The sequence below is a fragment of the Bufo bufo genome, chromosome 1 (genome assembly GCF_905171765.1).
Source record: "Bufo bufo chromosome 1, aBufBuf1.1, whole genome shotgun sequence".
NCBI classification, from domain to species: domain Eukaryota; kingdom Metazoa; phylum Chordata; class Amphibia; order Anura; family Bufonidae; genus Bufo; species Bufo bufo.
The window spans coordinates 840587905-840600521 of record NC_053389.1 but is presented as its reverse complement, the minus strand read 5'-3'; the positions used below and the strand labels follow the sequence as shown (position 1 = coordinate 840600521).

Below are 12617 nucleotides of genomic sequence, written 5' to 3'. Positions count from 1 at the left end.
GCTGCACCTCCATACATCTCCTCCCTCATCTCCATTTACCACCCTACTCGTGCTCTCCACGGTGCTGCACCTCCATACATCTCCTCCCTCATCTCCATCTACCACCCTACTCGTGCTCTCTACAGTGCTGCACCTCCATACATCTCCTCCCTCATCTCCATTTACCACCCTACTCGTGCTCTCCACAGTGCTGCGCCCCCATACATCTCCTCCCTCATCTCCATCTACCACCCTACTCATGCTCTCCGCGGTGCTGCACCTCCATACATCTCCTCCTCATCTCCATCTACCACCCTACTTGTGCTCTCCACAGTGCTGCACCTCCATACATCTCCTCCTTCATCTCCATCTACCACCCTACCCCTGCTCTCCTCAGTGCTGCACCTCCATACATCTCCTCCCTCATCTCCATCTACCGCCCTACCCCTGCTCTCCTCAGTGCTGCACCTCCATACATCTCCTCCCTCATCTCCGTCTACCACCCTACCCCTGCTCTCCACAGTGCTGCACCTCCATACATCTCCTCCCTCATCTCCATCTACCACCCTACCCCTGCTCTCCTCAGTGCTGCACCTCCATACATCTCCTCCCTCATCTCCATCTACCACCCTACTTGTGCTCTCCATAGTGCTGCACCTCCATACATCTCCTCCCTCATCTCCGTCTACCACCCTACTCGTGCTCTCCACAGTGCTGCACCTCCATACATCTCCTCCCTCATCTCCATCTACCACCCTACCCCTGCTCTCCTCAGTGCTGCACCTCCATACATCTCCTCCCTCATCTCCGTCTACCACCCTACCCCTGCTCTCCACAGTGCTGCACCTCCATACATCTCCTCCCTCATCTCCATCTACCACCCTACCCCTGCTCTCCACGGTGCTGCACCTCCATACATCTCCTCCCTGATCTCCATCTACCACCCTACTCCTGCTCTCCACAGTGCTGCACCTCCATACATCTCCTCCCTCATCTCTGTCTACCACCCTACCCCTGCTCTCCTCAGTGCTGCACCTCCATATACAGTCTTGTGAAAAAATTAGGACACCCTTTGAAAGCATGTGGTTTTTTGTAACATTTTTAATAAATGGTTATTTCATCTCCGTTTCAACAATACAGAGAGATTAAAGTAATCCGACTAAACAAAGAAAACTGAAGAAAAGTCTTTTCAAGATCTTCTGTAAATGTCATTCTACAAAAATGCCTATTCTAACTGAGGAAAAAGATAGGACACCCTTGCCCCTAATAGCGAGTGTTACCTCCTTTGGCTGAAATAACTGCAGTGAGACGGTTCTTGTAGCCATCTACCAGTCTTCGACATCGGTCTGAGGAAATTTTACCCCACTCCTCAATGCAGAACTTTTTCAGCTGTGAGATGTTTGAGGGGTTTCTTGCACGTACAGCCCTTTTCAAGTCACCCCACAGCATCTCAATGGGATTCAAATCTGGACTTTGACTTGGCCATTCCAGGACTCTCCATTTCTTCTTTTTCAGCCAATCTTTGGTTGATTTACTAGTATGTTTTGGGTCATTGTCATGTTGCATGGTCCAGTTCCGCTTCAGCTTTAATTTTCTAACTGATGGTCTCACATGTTCTTCAAGCACCTTCTGATACACAGTAGAATTCATCGTGGATTCTATGATGGTGAGCTGACCAGGTCCTGCTGCAGCAAAGCAGCCCCAAACCATGACACTTCCACCTCCATGCTTCACAGTTGGTATGAGGTTCTTTTCTTGGAATGCTGTGTTTGGTTTACGCCAAACATGTCCTCTGCTGTTGTGTCCAAATAATTCAATTTTGGACTCATCTGTCCAAAGAACATTATTCCAGAAGTCCTGGTCTTTGTCAACTTTATCGCTGGCAAATGTCAGTCTGGCCTCGATGTTTCTCTTGGAAAGCAAAGGTTTCCTCCTTGCACACCTCCCATGCAAGTTAAACTTGTACAGTCTCTTTCTGATTGTAGAGGCATGTACTTCTACATCAACAGTAGCCAGAGCCTGCTGTAGTTCTCGAGATGACACTTTAGGGTTTTTGGATACCTCTTTTAGCATCTTGCGGTCTGCTCTTGGGGTGAACTTGCTGGGGCGACCAGTCCTGGGCATGTTGGCAGTTGTTTTGAAAGCCCTCCACTTGTAGACTATCTTCCGGACAGTGGAATGGCTGATTTCAAAATCTTTTGAGATCTTTTTAAATCCCTTCCCAGACTCATAGGCTGCTACAATCTTTTTTCTGAAGTCCTCTGACAGCTCTTTTGCTCTCACCATGGTGCTCACTCTCACTTCAACAGTCAGGAGCACACCAAACTAAATGTCTGAGGTTTAAATAGGGCAAGCCTCATTCAACATGCAGAGTAACGATCTACTAATTATGTGCACCTGGTGTGATATACCTGTGTGAGATCTGAGCCAATTTAAGAGGGAATACATGTGAGGGTGTCCTATCTTTTTCCTCAGTTAGAATAGGCATTTTTGTAGAATGACATTTACAGAAGATCTTGAAAAGACTTTTCTTCAGTTTTCTTTGTTTAGTTGGATTACTTTAATCTCTCTGTATTGTTGAAACGGAGATGAAATAACCATTTATTAAAAATGTTACAAAAAACCACATGCTTTCAAAGGGTGTCCTAATTTTTTCACATGACTGTATCTCCTCCTCATCTCTGTCTACCATCAAACAAAATGAAGTACAGACTCCAGCCTGGATACAAGATGAGATACGCCCTCTAGCCTGGATGCAAGATGAGATATAGCCTCTAGCCTGGATACAAGATTAGATAGGGCCTGTAGCCTGGCTACAAGATAAGACATGGCCTCTAGCCTAGATACAAGATGAGATACAGCCTCTAGCCTGGACACAAGATGAGATACGGCCTTTAGCTTGGATGCAAGATGAAATACGGCCTCTAGCCTGGATATAACATGAGATATGTCCTCTAAGCAGAATACAAGATGAAATACAGCCTCTAGCCTTGATACAATCTGCCTTTTGCCCTCTCTACTCTACAGAAACTGCCCTTATTAATGTGTCTATCGATCTCCTGACAGCAAAAAGGAATGGCGACTATTCTCTATTGATTCTTATGGATCTCTCTGCAGCGCTTGATATGGAAGACCATACACTCCTCCTCACACTACTCCAGTCAATTGGCCTTAAGGGCACTGCTCTCTGCTGGTGACCTTCCTATCTCTATGTCTGTTCCTTTAGTGTATCATTCGTTGTTGGGGTTCCTCAGGGTTCAGTCTAGGGTCCTCTACGCTTCTGACTTTGGATTTCAGTACCATCTGTATGTTGACTACACCCAACTTTACATGTGTATTGAGTGTGTGTGTATTGTGAGTGTGTGCTTTGAAGTGTTTATTTTTGTACTCACGTGACACAACCACAAGGATGACGATGAGGAGCAGGACACAGAGTGTAGACAGGGCACAAAGGAGGATGGATGAAGGTTGTCGGATCCATTGTCTTAGTATTATCACAGCTGCAGGGAACAGATAGACAGGTGAGCTGACAATATGACCAGGCAGAAGATTCAGGGGTTTACATAACTGGATGACATCGGTGCCCCCTTAGTAAAGGGCTTAACAACCCACATCTACAGTTGTTGCCATGTCCACTTAACCCAGAAAGAAAGAAAAAATAGAGGCAGCATCCCAGATAGTGAAAAAAGATTGGTGTTTTTAATCCATCAATAGCAATCAAGTGACTGACAGCCCAGATTCATGCAATGTTTTGGCTATTCCTTAGTCTTCTTGAAGCAAGAAGGCTAAGGAATAGCCGTAACATTTCACAGTACCCCTGCTCCAGGGCACTACAGCTATCACCATTTTTACATGTCTTCTTTTCTCTAGCAGCTAAGATCTAATTTACCATTTGGGCAACCTCCACATGTCTCCTGTCCTCCAGCAGCCCAGATCTAAGCTAGCATCACCTCTACATTTCTTCGTCTTGTGTCCTTCAGGAGCTGAGATTTAGGCTACATCCTTCAGATGCTAAGATCTAAGCTAACATCACCACCACCTCCATGTCTCCTGTCCTCCAGCAGCTGAGATTTAAGCTAGTACCACTTCTACATGTCTTCTGTCTTCCAGGAGCAGAGATCTAAGCTACCACCACCATATTTCCTTCTTTCTCTCAGTCACTCTTACCTTTTCCCTTGTTTCGGAATGTGGAGAATGCGTCATCTTGGCGATCATGGAAGGCTTCGAATTCATGGTCCATGTCCTGTGAGAGGAATGACAGGCTAGTAGCTGTAGATGTCTTGGTAGTTGGAAGATGATGTCCAGGTGGGTGACAGGATAAATGGAGGAAGGCAATGGCTAGGCTATATAGATATTCAGTTTCCAGACTGGGGAGAGTAGTTCTTATTTTTATTGTCTATTGAAATGATGGATTGTACTGAGGTACCCGGTGCCAATGAGGAAGTGTGTGGAAGGAGATCATTAGGTTTGGAAGAGGTCGGACAATATGACTGGTTTCCTAGTGAGATCTGTCTCCTGCAAACACACCATTCAAGCAAGGTTGGTTTTATCTAAGTTACAGACCATTTATAAGTGTGTGATTCTGCCCACTAGAGACTGTAACTGCCAAGCTGTGTGCAGACTAGAAGCTTTAACCACCATGCTGTGTACCCACTAGAGACAGGAGCTACCAAGCAGTGTTCCCACTAGAGACTGCAACTGCCAAGCTGTGTGCAGACTAGAAGCTTTAACCACCAAGCTGTGTACCCACTAGAGATAGTAACTGACAAGCTATGTGTCCACTATAGACAATAACTGCCAAGCTGTGTGCCTACTAGAGACTGTAACTGCCAAGCAGTGTTCCCACTAGAGACAGTAACTGTCAAGCTGTGTGCAGATTAGAGACAGGAGCTACCAAGCAGTGTTCCCACTAGAGACAGTAACTGACAAGCTGTGTGCAGACTAGAGACAGTAACTACCAAGCTGTGTACCCACTAGAGACAGGAGCTACCAAGCTGTGTACCCACGAGAGACTGTAACTGCCAAGCTTTATGCAGACTAAAAGCTTTAACCACCAATCTGTGTGCCCACTAGAGACAATAACTGCCAAGCTGTGTTCCCACTAGAGACTGTAACTGCCAAGATGTGTGCCTACTAGAGACTGTAACTGCCAAGCTGTGTACCCACTAGAGACAGGAGCTGCCAAGCTGTGTGCCAACTAGAGACTCTAACTGCCAATTTGTGTGCCCACTAGACAGAGTAACTGTCAAGCTGTGTGTCCACTACAGACTGTAACTGCCAAGCTGTGTGCCCACTAGACACAGTAACTGCCAAGCTGTGTGCCCACTAGACACAGTAACTGCCAAGCTGTGTGCCCACCAGACACAGTAACTGCCAAGCTGTCTTTTCACTAGAGAATGTAACTGCCAAGCTGTGCCCACTAGAGACTGTAACTGCCAAGCTGTGTGTCCACTAGACACAGTAAATGCCAAGCTGTATGTCCACTAGAGACTGTAACTGCCAAGCTGTGTGTCCACTAGAGACTGTAACTGCCAAGCTGTTCCCACTAGAGACTGAAACTGCCAAGCTGTGTGTCCACTAGAGACTGTAACTGCCAAGCCGTGTGTCCACTAGAGACTGTAACTGCCAAGCTGTGTGTCCACTAGAGACTGTAACTGCCAAGCTGTGTGTCCACTAGAGACTGTAACTGCCAAGCTGTGTGCCCACTAGAGAGAGTAACTGCCAAGCTGTGTGCCCACTAGAGAGAGTAACTGCCAAGCTGTGTTCCCACTAGATACAGTAACTGCCAAGCTGTGTGCCCACTAGATACAGTAACTGCCAAGCTGTGTGCTCATTAGAGACAGTTTCTGCCAAACTGTGTGCTCACTAGAGACAGGGTTGCGGGTTTAGGGGGATATCAATGTTAAATATTGTACTTTCAAAATCCTTTTGTACTCTGGAATGCTTCGGCACGGGGTGGTTACTGACATTTTTGTATGCTATGAAAACTCAATAAAAATGATTTGATGTAAAAAAAAAGAGACAGTAACTGCCAAGCTGTGTGTCCACTAGACACAGTAAATGCCAAGCTGTATGTCCACTAGAGACTGTAACTGCCAAGCTGTGTGTCCACTAGAGAGAGTAACTGCCAAGCTGTGTGCCCACTAGAGAGAGTAACTGCCAAGCTGTGTTCCCACTAGATACAGTAACTGCCAAGCTGTGTGCCCACTAGATACAGTGACTGTCAAGCTGTGTGCTCATTAGAGACAGTTTCTGCCAAACTGTGTGCTCACTAGAGACAAGGTTGCAGGTTTAGGGGGATATCAATGTTAAATATTGTACTTTCAAAATCCTTTTGTACTCTGGAATGCTTCGGCACGGGGTGGTTACTGACATTTTTGTATGCTATGAAAACTCAATAAAAATGATTTGATGTAAAAAAAAGAGACAGTAACTGCCAAGCTGTGTGCCCACCAGAGACTGTTACTGCCAAGCTGTGTGCCCACTAGAGACTGTAACTGCCTCAATAAGTGCCCCTCGTTGGAACTATTCTGCTTGCTGCCTCAGAGAGAGTGTTGTTCCTCCGAAGTGTGCCGTGCCCACCTCCATTACTGTGTCAATGATCTGGATGTGGATCTTCCAGATGCCATCTGGACCTGGTTTAATCCCTCACGTTTACCTCTTTACATTCAGGTTACACTTAGGACGCATTTGAATTGTAATAGTTCTTATGTTGTCAAAAGGAGTTAATGTGCAGAGTGCAATCTCCAGTACATAGGGTGCACCTCGCGACCCCTGAAGAAAAGCGTCGGTGAACACATCACAGGCGCACGTTCAGACCATCCAGTTCCCAGTCAGAGACTGTCAGGTGCATCCTTGCACTTTACACACTCACCAGGGCAATGCTGGCAGGCAGAAGTGAGTCAGCCAGCGGGAGGTGGAGACCTGAGGGAGTTACTGGATTTTTCCTTTGCAATCAGTTAGACGTTATGGAATGAACTATATGGACTTGTATCATCATCATTAGTGTCTTTTGTGTTTGCAGCATTCAGACTCCAGAATGCGGCCACCATTGCTGCTGGGGTAAGTGGGTGAATATGTAATTGAAGTGAGAACCTTTGTGACATCATCACATGAGTAAGCTCGTGGATTCACTTTCAAATATTTGGCCACAATTAAGGACACATTGAATGTCCGAAACGCGTCAGCTCTTTAATAATGTGCACACTTTTAAAACTTTTTAATGGAAGATACGCTTGTTGGACTTCTTTTCCTATGGATCATTTTTGAGGTTGGTTAGGTTCAGGGGGTTAGGTGGTTGGAACTGGAGTTTGAGGGGTGGTGGGTAGGGATTAACTAAAGATCCAAGATAGAAGTGGTTGGGTGGATTACCTGAAGCTCAGGGCTGCAGATGGTTGGTTAGGTTAGCTGGAGTTCTGGAACAGAAGTAGTTGGGTAGTTATCGGAGTTAGATGGTTGGGCAGATTATCAGACATTCATGGGTGAAGGTGATTGGGTAATTTAGCTAGAGATCCAGAATGGAGGTGGTCTGGTAGGTAAACCAAAGTTTGAGGGATGTGGTGGATAGTTATCTGGAGATCCAAGATGGAAGTGGTTGGGTCGATTACCTGAAGTTCAGGGCTGCAGTTGGTTTGGTAGTTTTCAGAATGGAAATATTTGGGTAGGTTAAGTGAAGGCTGATGGTTGGGTACATTACCTGAAGTTCAGAAGGAAGGTGGTTGGGTAGGTCTCCTGGCATTTCAGGGAGTAGATTACCTGAAGTTCAGGAGGGAGGTGGTTGGGTAGGTTTCCTGGTGTTTCAGAGAGTTGATTACCTGAAATTCAGGAGGAAGGTGGTTGGGTAGGTTGTCTGGTGTTTTAGGGAGTAGATTACCTGAAGTTCAGGAGGGTGGAGGTTGGGTAGGTTTTCTGGCGTTTCAGAGAGTTGATTACCTGAAATTCAGGATGGAGGTGGTTGGATAGGTTTCCTGGCATTCAGGGAGTAGGTTACCTGGAGTTCAGGAGGGAGGTGGTTGGGAGGTTAGATGGCATTCAGGGCAAGTGCAGTGGATGGCAAGGTCACCTGGAATCCAGCCTAAATGGGTATTCTGGTTTCATGAATTTGATGGTATGTCCTCAGGATAGGTCTTCAATTTCAGATTGGTAGAGGTCAGCTGGCCTGAAGAGGACGCAGTCCCTGGTCAGTGGGGGTGCAGAGGGTTAGACCTCCAGGCTTACATTGGTGACCTATTCTGAGGAAATGTTATCAATTTCATGAAACCAGAATTCCCCTTAAACACTTATTACAGCCATATTACCAAAAAACAAAAACACACATGTATAATTATGACATATTTTATTAAATGACATCATAAAAGACAACATATATATAAATAATTGAAAGTATGAATAAATATATAGCAGCAATGCAGTTAGCGCTGCGAATAAGCAGCTCCCCAGTAGGTACACAAGGTAAAAAAATCCCCCCTCAGGAGTAATCATTATGGCTTAACAGCAAAGTGCATGAAAGACATAAGGGACTCCTCCAAAACCGAAGGAGGAAGTCCATTTCAAATGATACAGGTAAAAACGGCAAAGGTTACATAAGCCAAAAGGGTAAAAGAGATAAAGGCATGGGAAACCAATTGCATATATTACAACGCCAAATAACAACAAATACCGGATCAATACCTGATAGTGTAGAATGAGGAGATAAAGCCTAAACCTCTAGGGAGCGCACCCCGACGCGCGTTTCGCTCCACTTTCTCAAGGGGCATGTCTAACCTGTCTTCCTGATCTTCTAATACCCGTGTTACAGGACATTGTAAGGAACATGGACACATGTACTGCTGTCACTAAAGATTTGGTAAAGCTCATGAGAGAACTATCATCTGCAGAAAACTATGATGAAGTTAAAGTAAGAAGTAGAATGAACGAGCTTTTTATGACAGACTATGCTAGGTCCTTGGGTGGAACCACAAAGGAAAAGGAAGCTGAAAAGGATGCACAACGCCATCAAATGGAAGCTGAAATGGAGGCCCAGCACCATCAGATGGAAGCTGAATTGAAAAGTCTGGAAAGGCAAAAAGAAGTTAAGATCATAGAAGCCAGACTCAGAGTACACGAAGGGGATATGAATCAGAGTCGTCATAGGTTCAAATCTGTACTAAGTGAAGAAGCAGACTCCTACTTTCCTACATACTGCCAGGAGAATGGAAGGAAAGCTCCAGCACTTAGTGAGGAAATAAGTCATTACCCTTCCATCCCTGCTCAGAAAGACAAAGAGAGGCCTAGTCCAGTGTTAGGAAAAAGGTGTGAATTTACCCTCTATCTCTACCGGAAAAGAAGAAGAAAGGGAGTCACCTAATTCAGAACTAAGTGAGAAAATAAAATCGGATGATTCTATTCCTAGATGTCACGGCAATGCTCAGGAGAGTGTTACAACCATTGTCCCAGCAAGACCACAGAGAACAGTCCTCGCTAGACTTCCCGTTCCGGAACCCACTGTATTTCCAGGAGACGTACTGAAGTTCATAGAGTGGAAGGCAAGTTTCGAAATAATCATTGACCATCATTGCTTCAGTCCAATCGACAAGTTATTCTACCTTCAGAGATATGTTGGTGGAGAAGCCAAGGAAGTTTTTGAAGGTAACTTCTATAGAAAAGACGAAGAAGCCAACAAACAAGCTTGGGAAAAATTGAATTCAAGATATGGTCATGCTTTCTTAGTACAAAGAGCTTTTAGAGAGAAACTGAATAACTGGACTAAAATAGGTCCTAAAGAGCACTTCAGACTCCGAGTACGGTGACTTCCTGCAAGCATGCAGCAATGCCATCCCACATACTGCATACTGAAAATTGCGACCAAATTCAGCAAGTGAACTATTAGTTAGACCTCAGATATACCTCTCAGAGAGATCATAAAGTGCTTAAAGGGGTTGGCCACCAGAAGTATAAAAAACAATAAAGTGCTTAAAGGAGTTGGCCACCAGAAGTATAAAAAACAATAAAGTGCCCAGACAATAACTAAAGCCAAGAGGAATTTGTATCCTGACAGATATACTGTATATATACAGTTGTGTTCAAAATTATTCAACCCCCAATGCTGTAAAGGGTTTTAGGGAATTTAGTGTACATTTGTAATTGTGTTCAGAATGAAATCTTACAAGGACTTTTTAAAGAACCAAATGCAACTAAAATGACATCAATTGTTTTTGTAATACAGTATTAAATGCTTTTTTTTGTGATTTCTTCATTGACACATTTATTCAGCCCCTTAAAGACTACCACTCTTAAGAACAGAGGTTCATTCAAGTGTTTTCGATCAGGTATTGTAAACACCTGTGGATGTCAAGGAGCAGCAATCAAGCATAATAAGCCCCAATTAGGCCGATGTAAAAGGACTGTGATACTCAGCTCCTTCTAGACATTTACTGGTGTGTTTACAAACATGGTGAAGTCAAGAGAATGGTTCAGGAAGACAAGAGAAGAGGTGATTTCTCTTCACAGGAAGGGCAATGGCTATAAGAAGATGCAAAGATGTTAAACATACCAAGAGACACCATAGGAAGCATCATTCGCAAATTCAAGGCAAAGGGCACTGTTGAAACGCTACCTGGTCGTGGCAGAAAGAAGATGCCGACTTCGACTGCTGTGCGCTACCTGAAGCGCAAAGTGGAGAAAAGTCCCCGTGTGACTGCTGAGGAACTGAAGAAAGATCTGTCAGATGTGGGCACTGAAGTTTCAGCTCAGACAATAAGGCGCACACTGCGTAATGAAGGCCTCCATGACAGAACTCCCAGGCGCACCCCCTTGCTGTCTCCAAAGAATAAGAAGAGTCGACTGCAGTATGCCAAAAGTCATGTGGACAAACCACAAAAGTGTTCTGTGGACTGATAAAACTAAATGAGAACTGTTTGGGCTCATGGATCAACGCTATGTTTGGAGGAGGAAGAACAAGGCCTATGAAGAAGAGAACACCTTGCCTACTGTGAAGCATGGCGGGGGGTCAAACATGCTTTGGGGCTGTTTTGCTTCTACAGGTACAGGGAAGCTTCAGCGTGTGCAAGGTACCATGAATTCTCTTCAGTACCAGGAGATATTGGATGAAAATGTCATGCAGTCCGTCACAAACCTGAGGCTTGGGAGACGTTGGACCTTCCAACAGGACAATGATCCCAAGCATACCTCCAAGTCCACTAGAGCATGGCTGCAGATTAAAGGCTGGAACATTGTGAAGTGGCCATCGCAGTCACCAGACTTAAATCCGATTGAGAACCTCTGGTGGGACTTAAAGAAAGCAGTTGCAGCGGGCAAGCCTAAGAGTGTGACTGAACTGGAGGCTTCTGCCCATGAAGAATGGGCGAAGATACCCGTAGATCGCTGCAAGACACCTGTGTCAAGCTATGCTTCACGTGTAAAAGCTGTTATAACTGGAGAAGGATGTTGTACTAAGTACTAAGATTGAATGTCACTTGGGGGTTGAATAAAACTGATAATGATGTGAGCACAGAAAAGACATTTGTGGTTATTTCATTATAAATGTTATGTTATATTTGTCTGACTTACAAGATGAAATGATCAAAATCAATGTCAAACTGGGGCCAAAACACTCCATTTCAGTGGGGGTTGAATAATTTCTAACACAACTGTATATCATTCGGCAGAGCGTGCTCCCATTAATGAGAGGCGGTGTGGGCGGAGCAGCTGCAAAGTGAAAGTAAAAATCCCAGCATGCATCACAGCAAGCGTCTCCGGGGGAGCGGTCACATGACATCTCTGCTCCTTGTGATGTCATAGAGACACCAGCACCTCAGGTGTCCTCTCATCAGTGCTTTAGCATACCTCCCAACTTTAGAATAGAAGGAAGAGGGACACTACGTGCCCAAGGCTACTTTCACACTCCGTCATGGATCTGCAAAAACGGTTCTGTTACCATAATATAACCGCATGCATCCGTCATAAACGGATCCATTTGTATTAGGTCTTCTATAACCATAACGGATCCATCTTGAACACTATTGAAAGTGAATGGGGGACGGATCCGTTGTCTATTGTGCCAGAGAAAACGGATCCGTCCCCATTGACTTACATTGTGTGCCAGGACGGATCCGTTTGGCTCATTTTCATCAGGCGGACAGCGTTTTGGTGTCCGCCTCCAAAGCGGAATGGTGACGGATCGGAGGCAAACTGATGCATTCTGAGCGGATCCTTTTCCATTCAGAATGCATTAGGGCAAAACGGATCCATTTTCGACATACCTCCCCCAGTACCAGGACCGCCACTGAAATCCGGGACTGTCCTGCCGGATACTGGAAGGAGGTATGGCATTAGGCCTCATGCACATGATCATAGCCTGCCTGTGCCTGTATTGTGGCCAGCGAACAGGGGGTCTGCAATATACAGGCACCAGCCGTGTGATGGGTCGGAAGTCCGAAAGATACGGTGTGGTGCGGAATGGAAGCGCAGATCGGAAACCTATGGAGAGCCTTCATGGGCTCCGCACTGCGAAAAAGTACTGTCGGATGCAGATTGCAGACCCCCCGCTGATTCTCCCAGGTGAATACTAATGAGCGCTTCCATTATGGAAGCGCTTATTAGTACCAAAAGACCAGGAAGTGATGAACGCTCTGTACTCACCACTTCCTGGTCCTCGGCTG

General features: G+C 45.4%; 1 protein-coding gene across 1 annotated transcript in view; it reads right to left on the bottom strand.

Annotated features, from left to right (window-relative positions):
* Positions 1–12617, bottom strand: part of LOC120986719 (asialoglycoprotein receptor 1-like) — a 108430-nt gene that overhangs the window by 56995 nt on the left and 38818 nt on the right. The window contains exons 3-4 of the mRNA XM_040415426.1: positions 4147–4222; positions 3372–3479 (exon numbers count right to left, since the gene is read on the bottom strand). Coding sequence (XP_040271360.1) covers positions 3372–3479; positions 4147–4219 — 181 coding nt within the window. The 5' untranslated portion in view covers positions 4220–4222. The remainder of the gene's footprint in view (positions 1–3371; positions 3480–4146; positions 4223–12617) is intronic.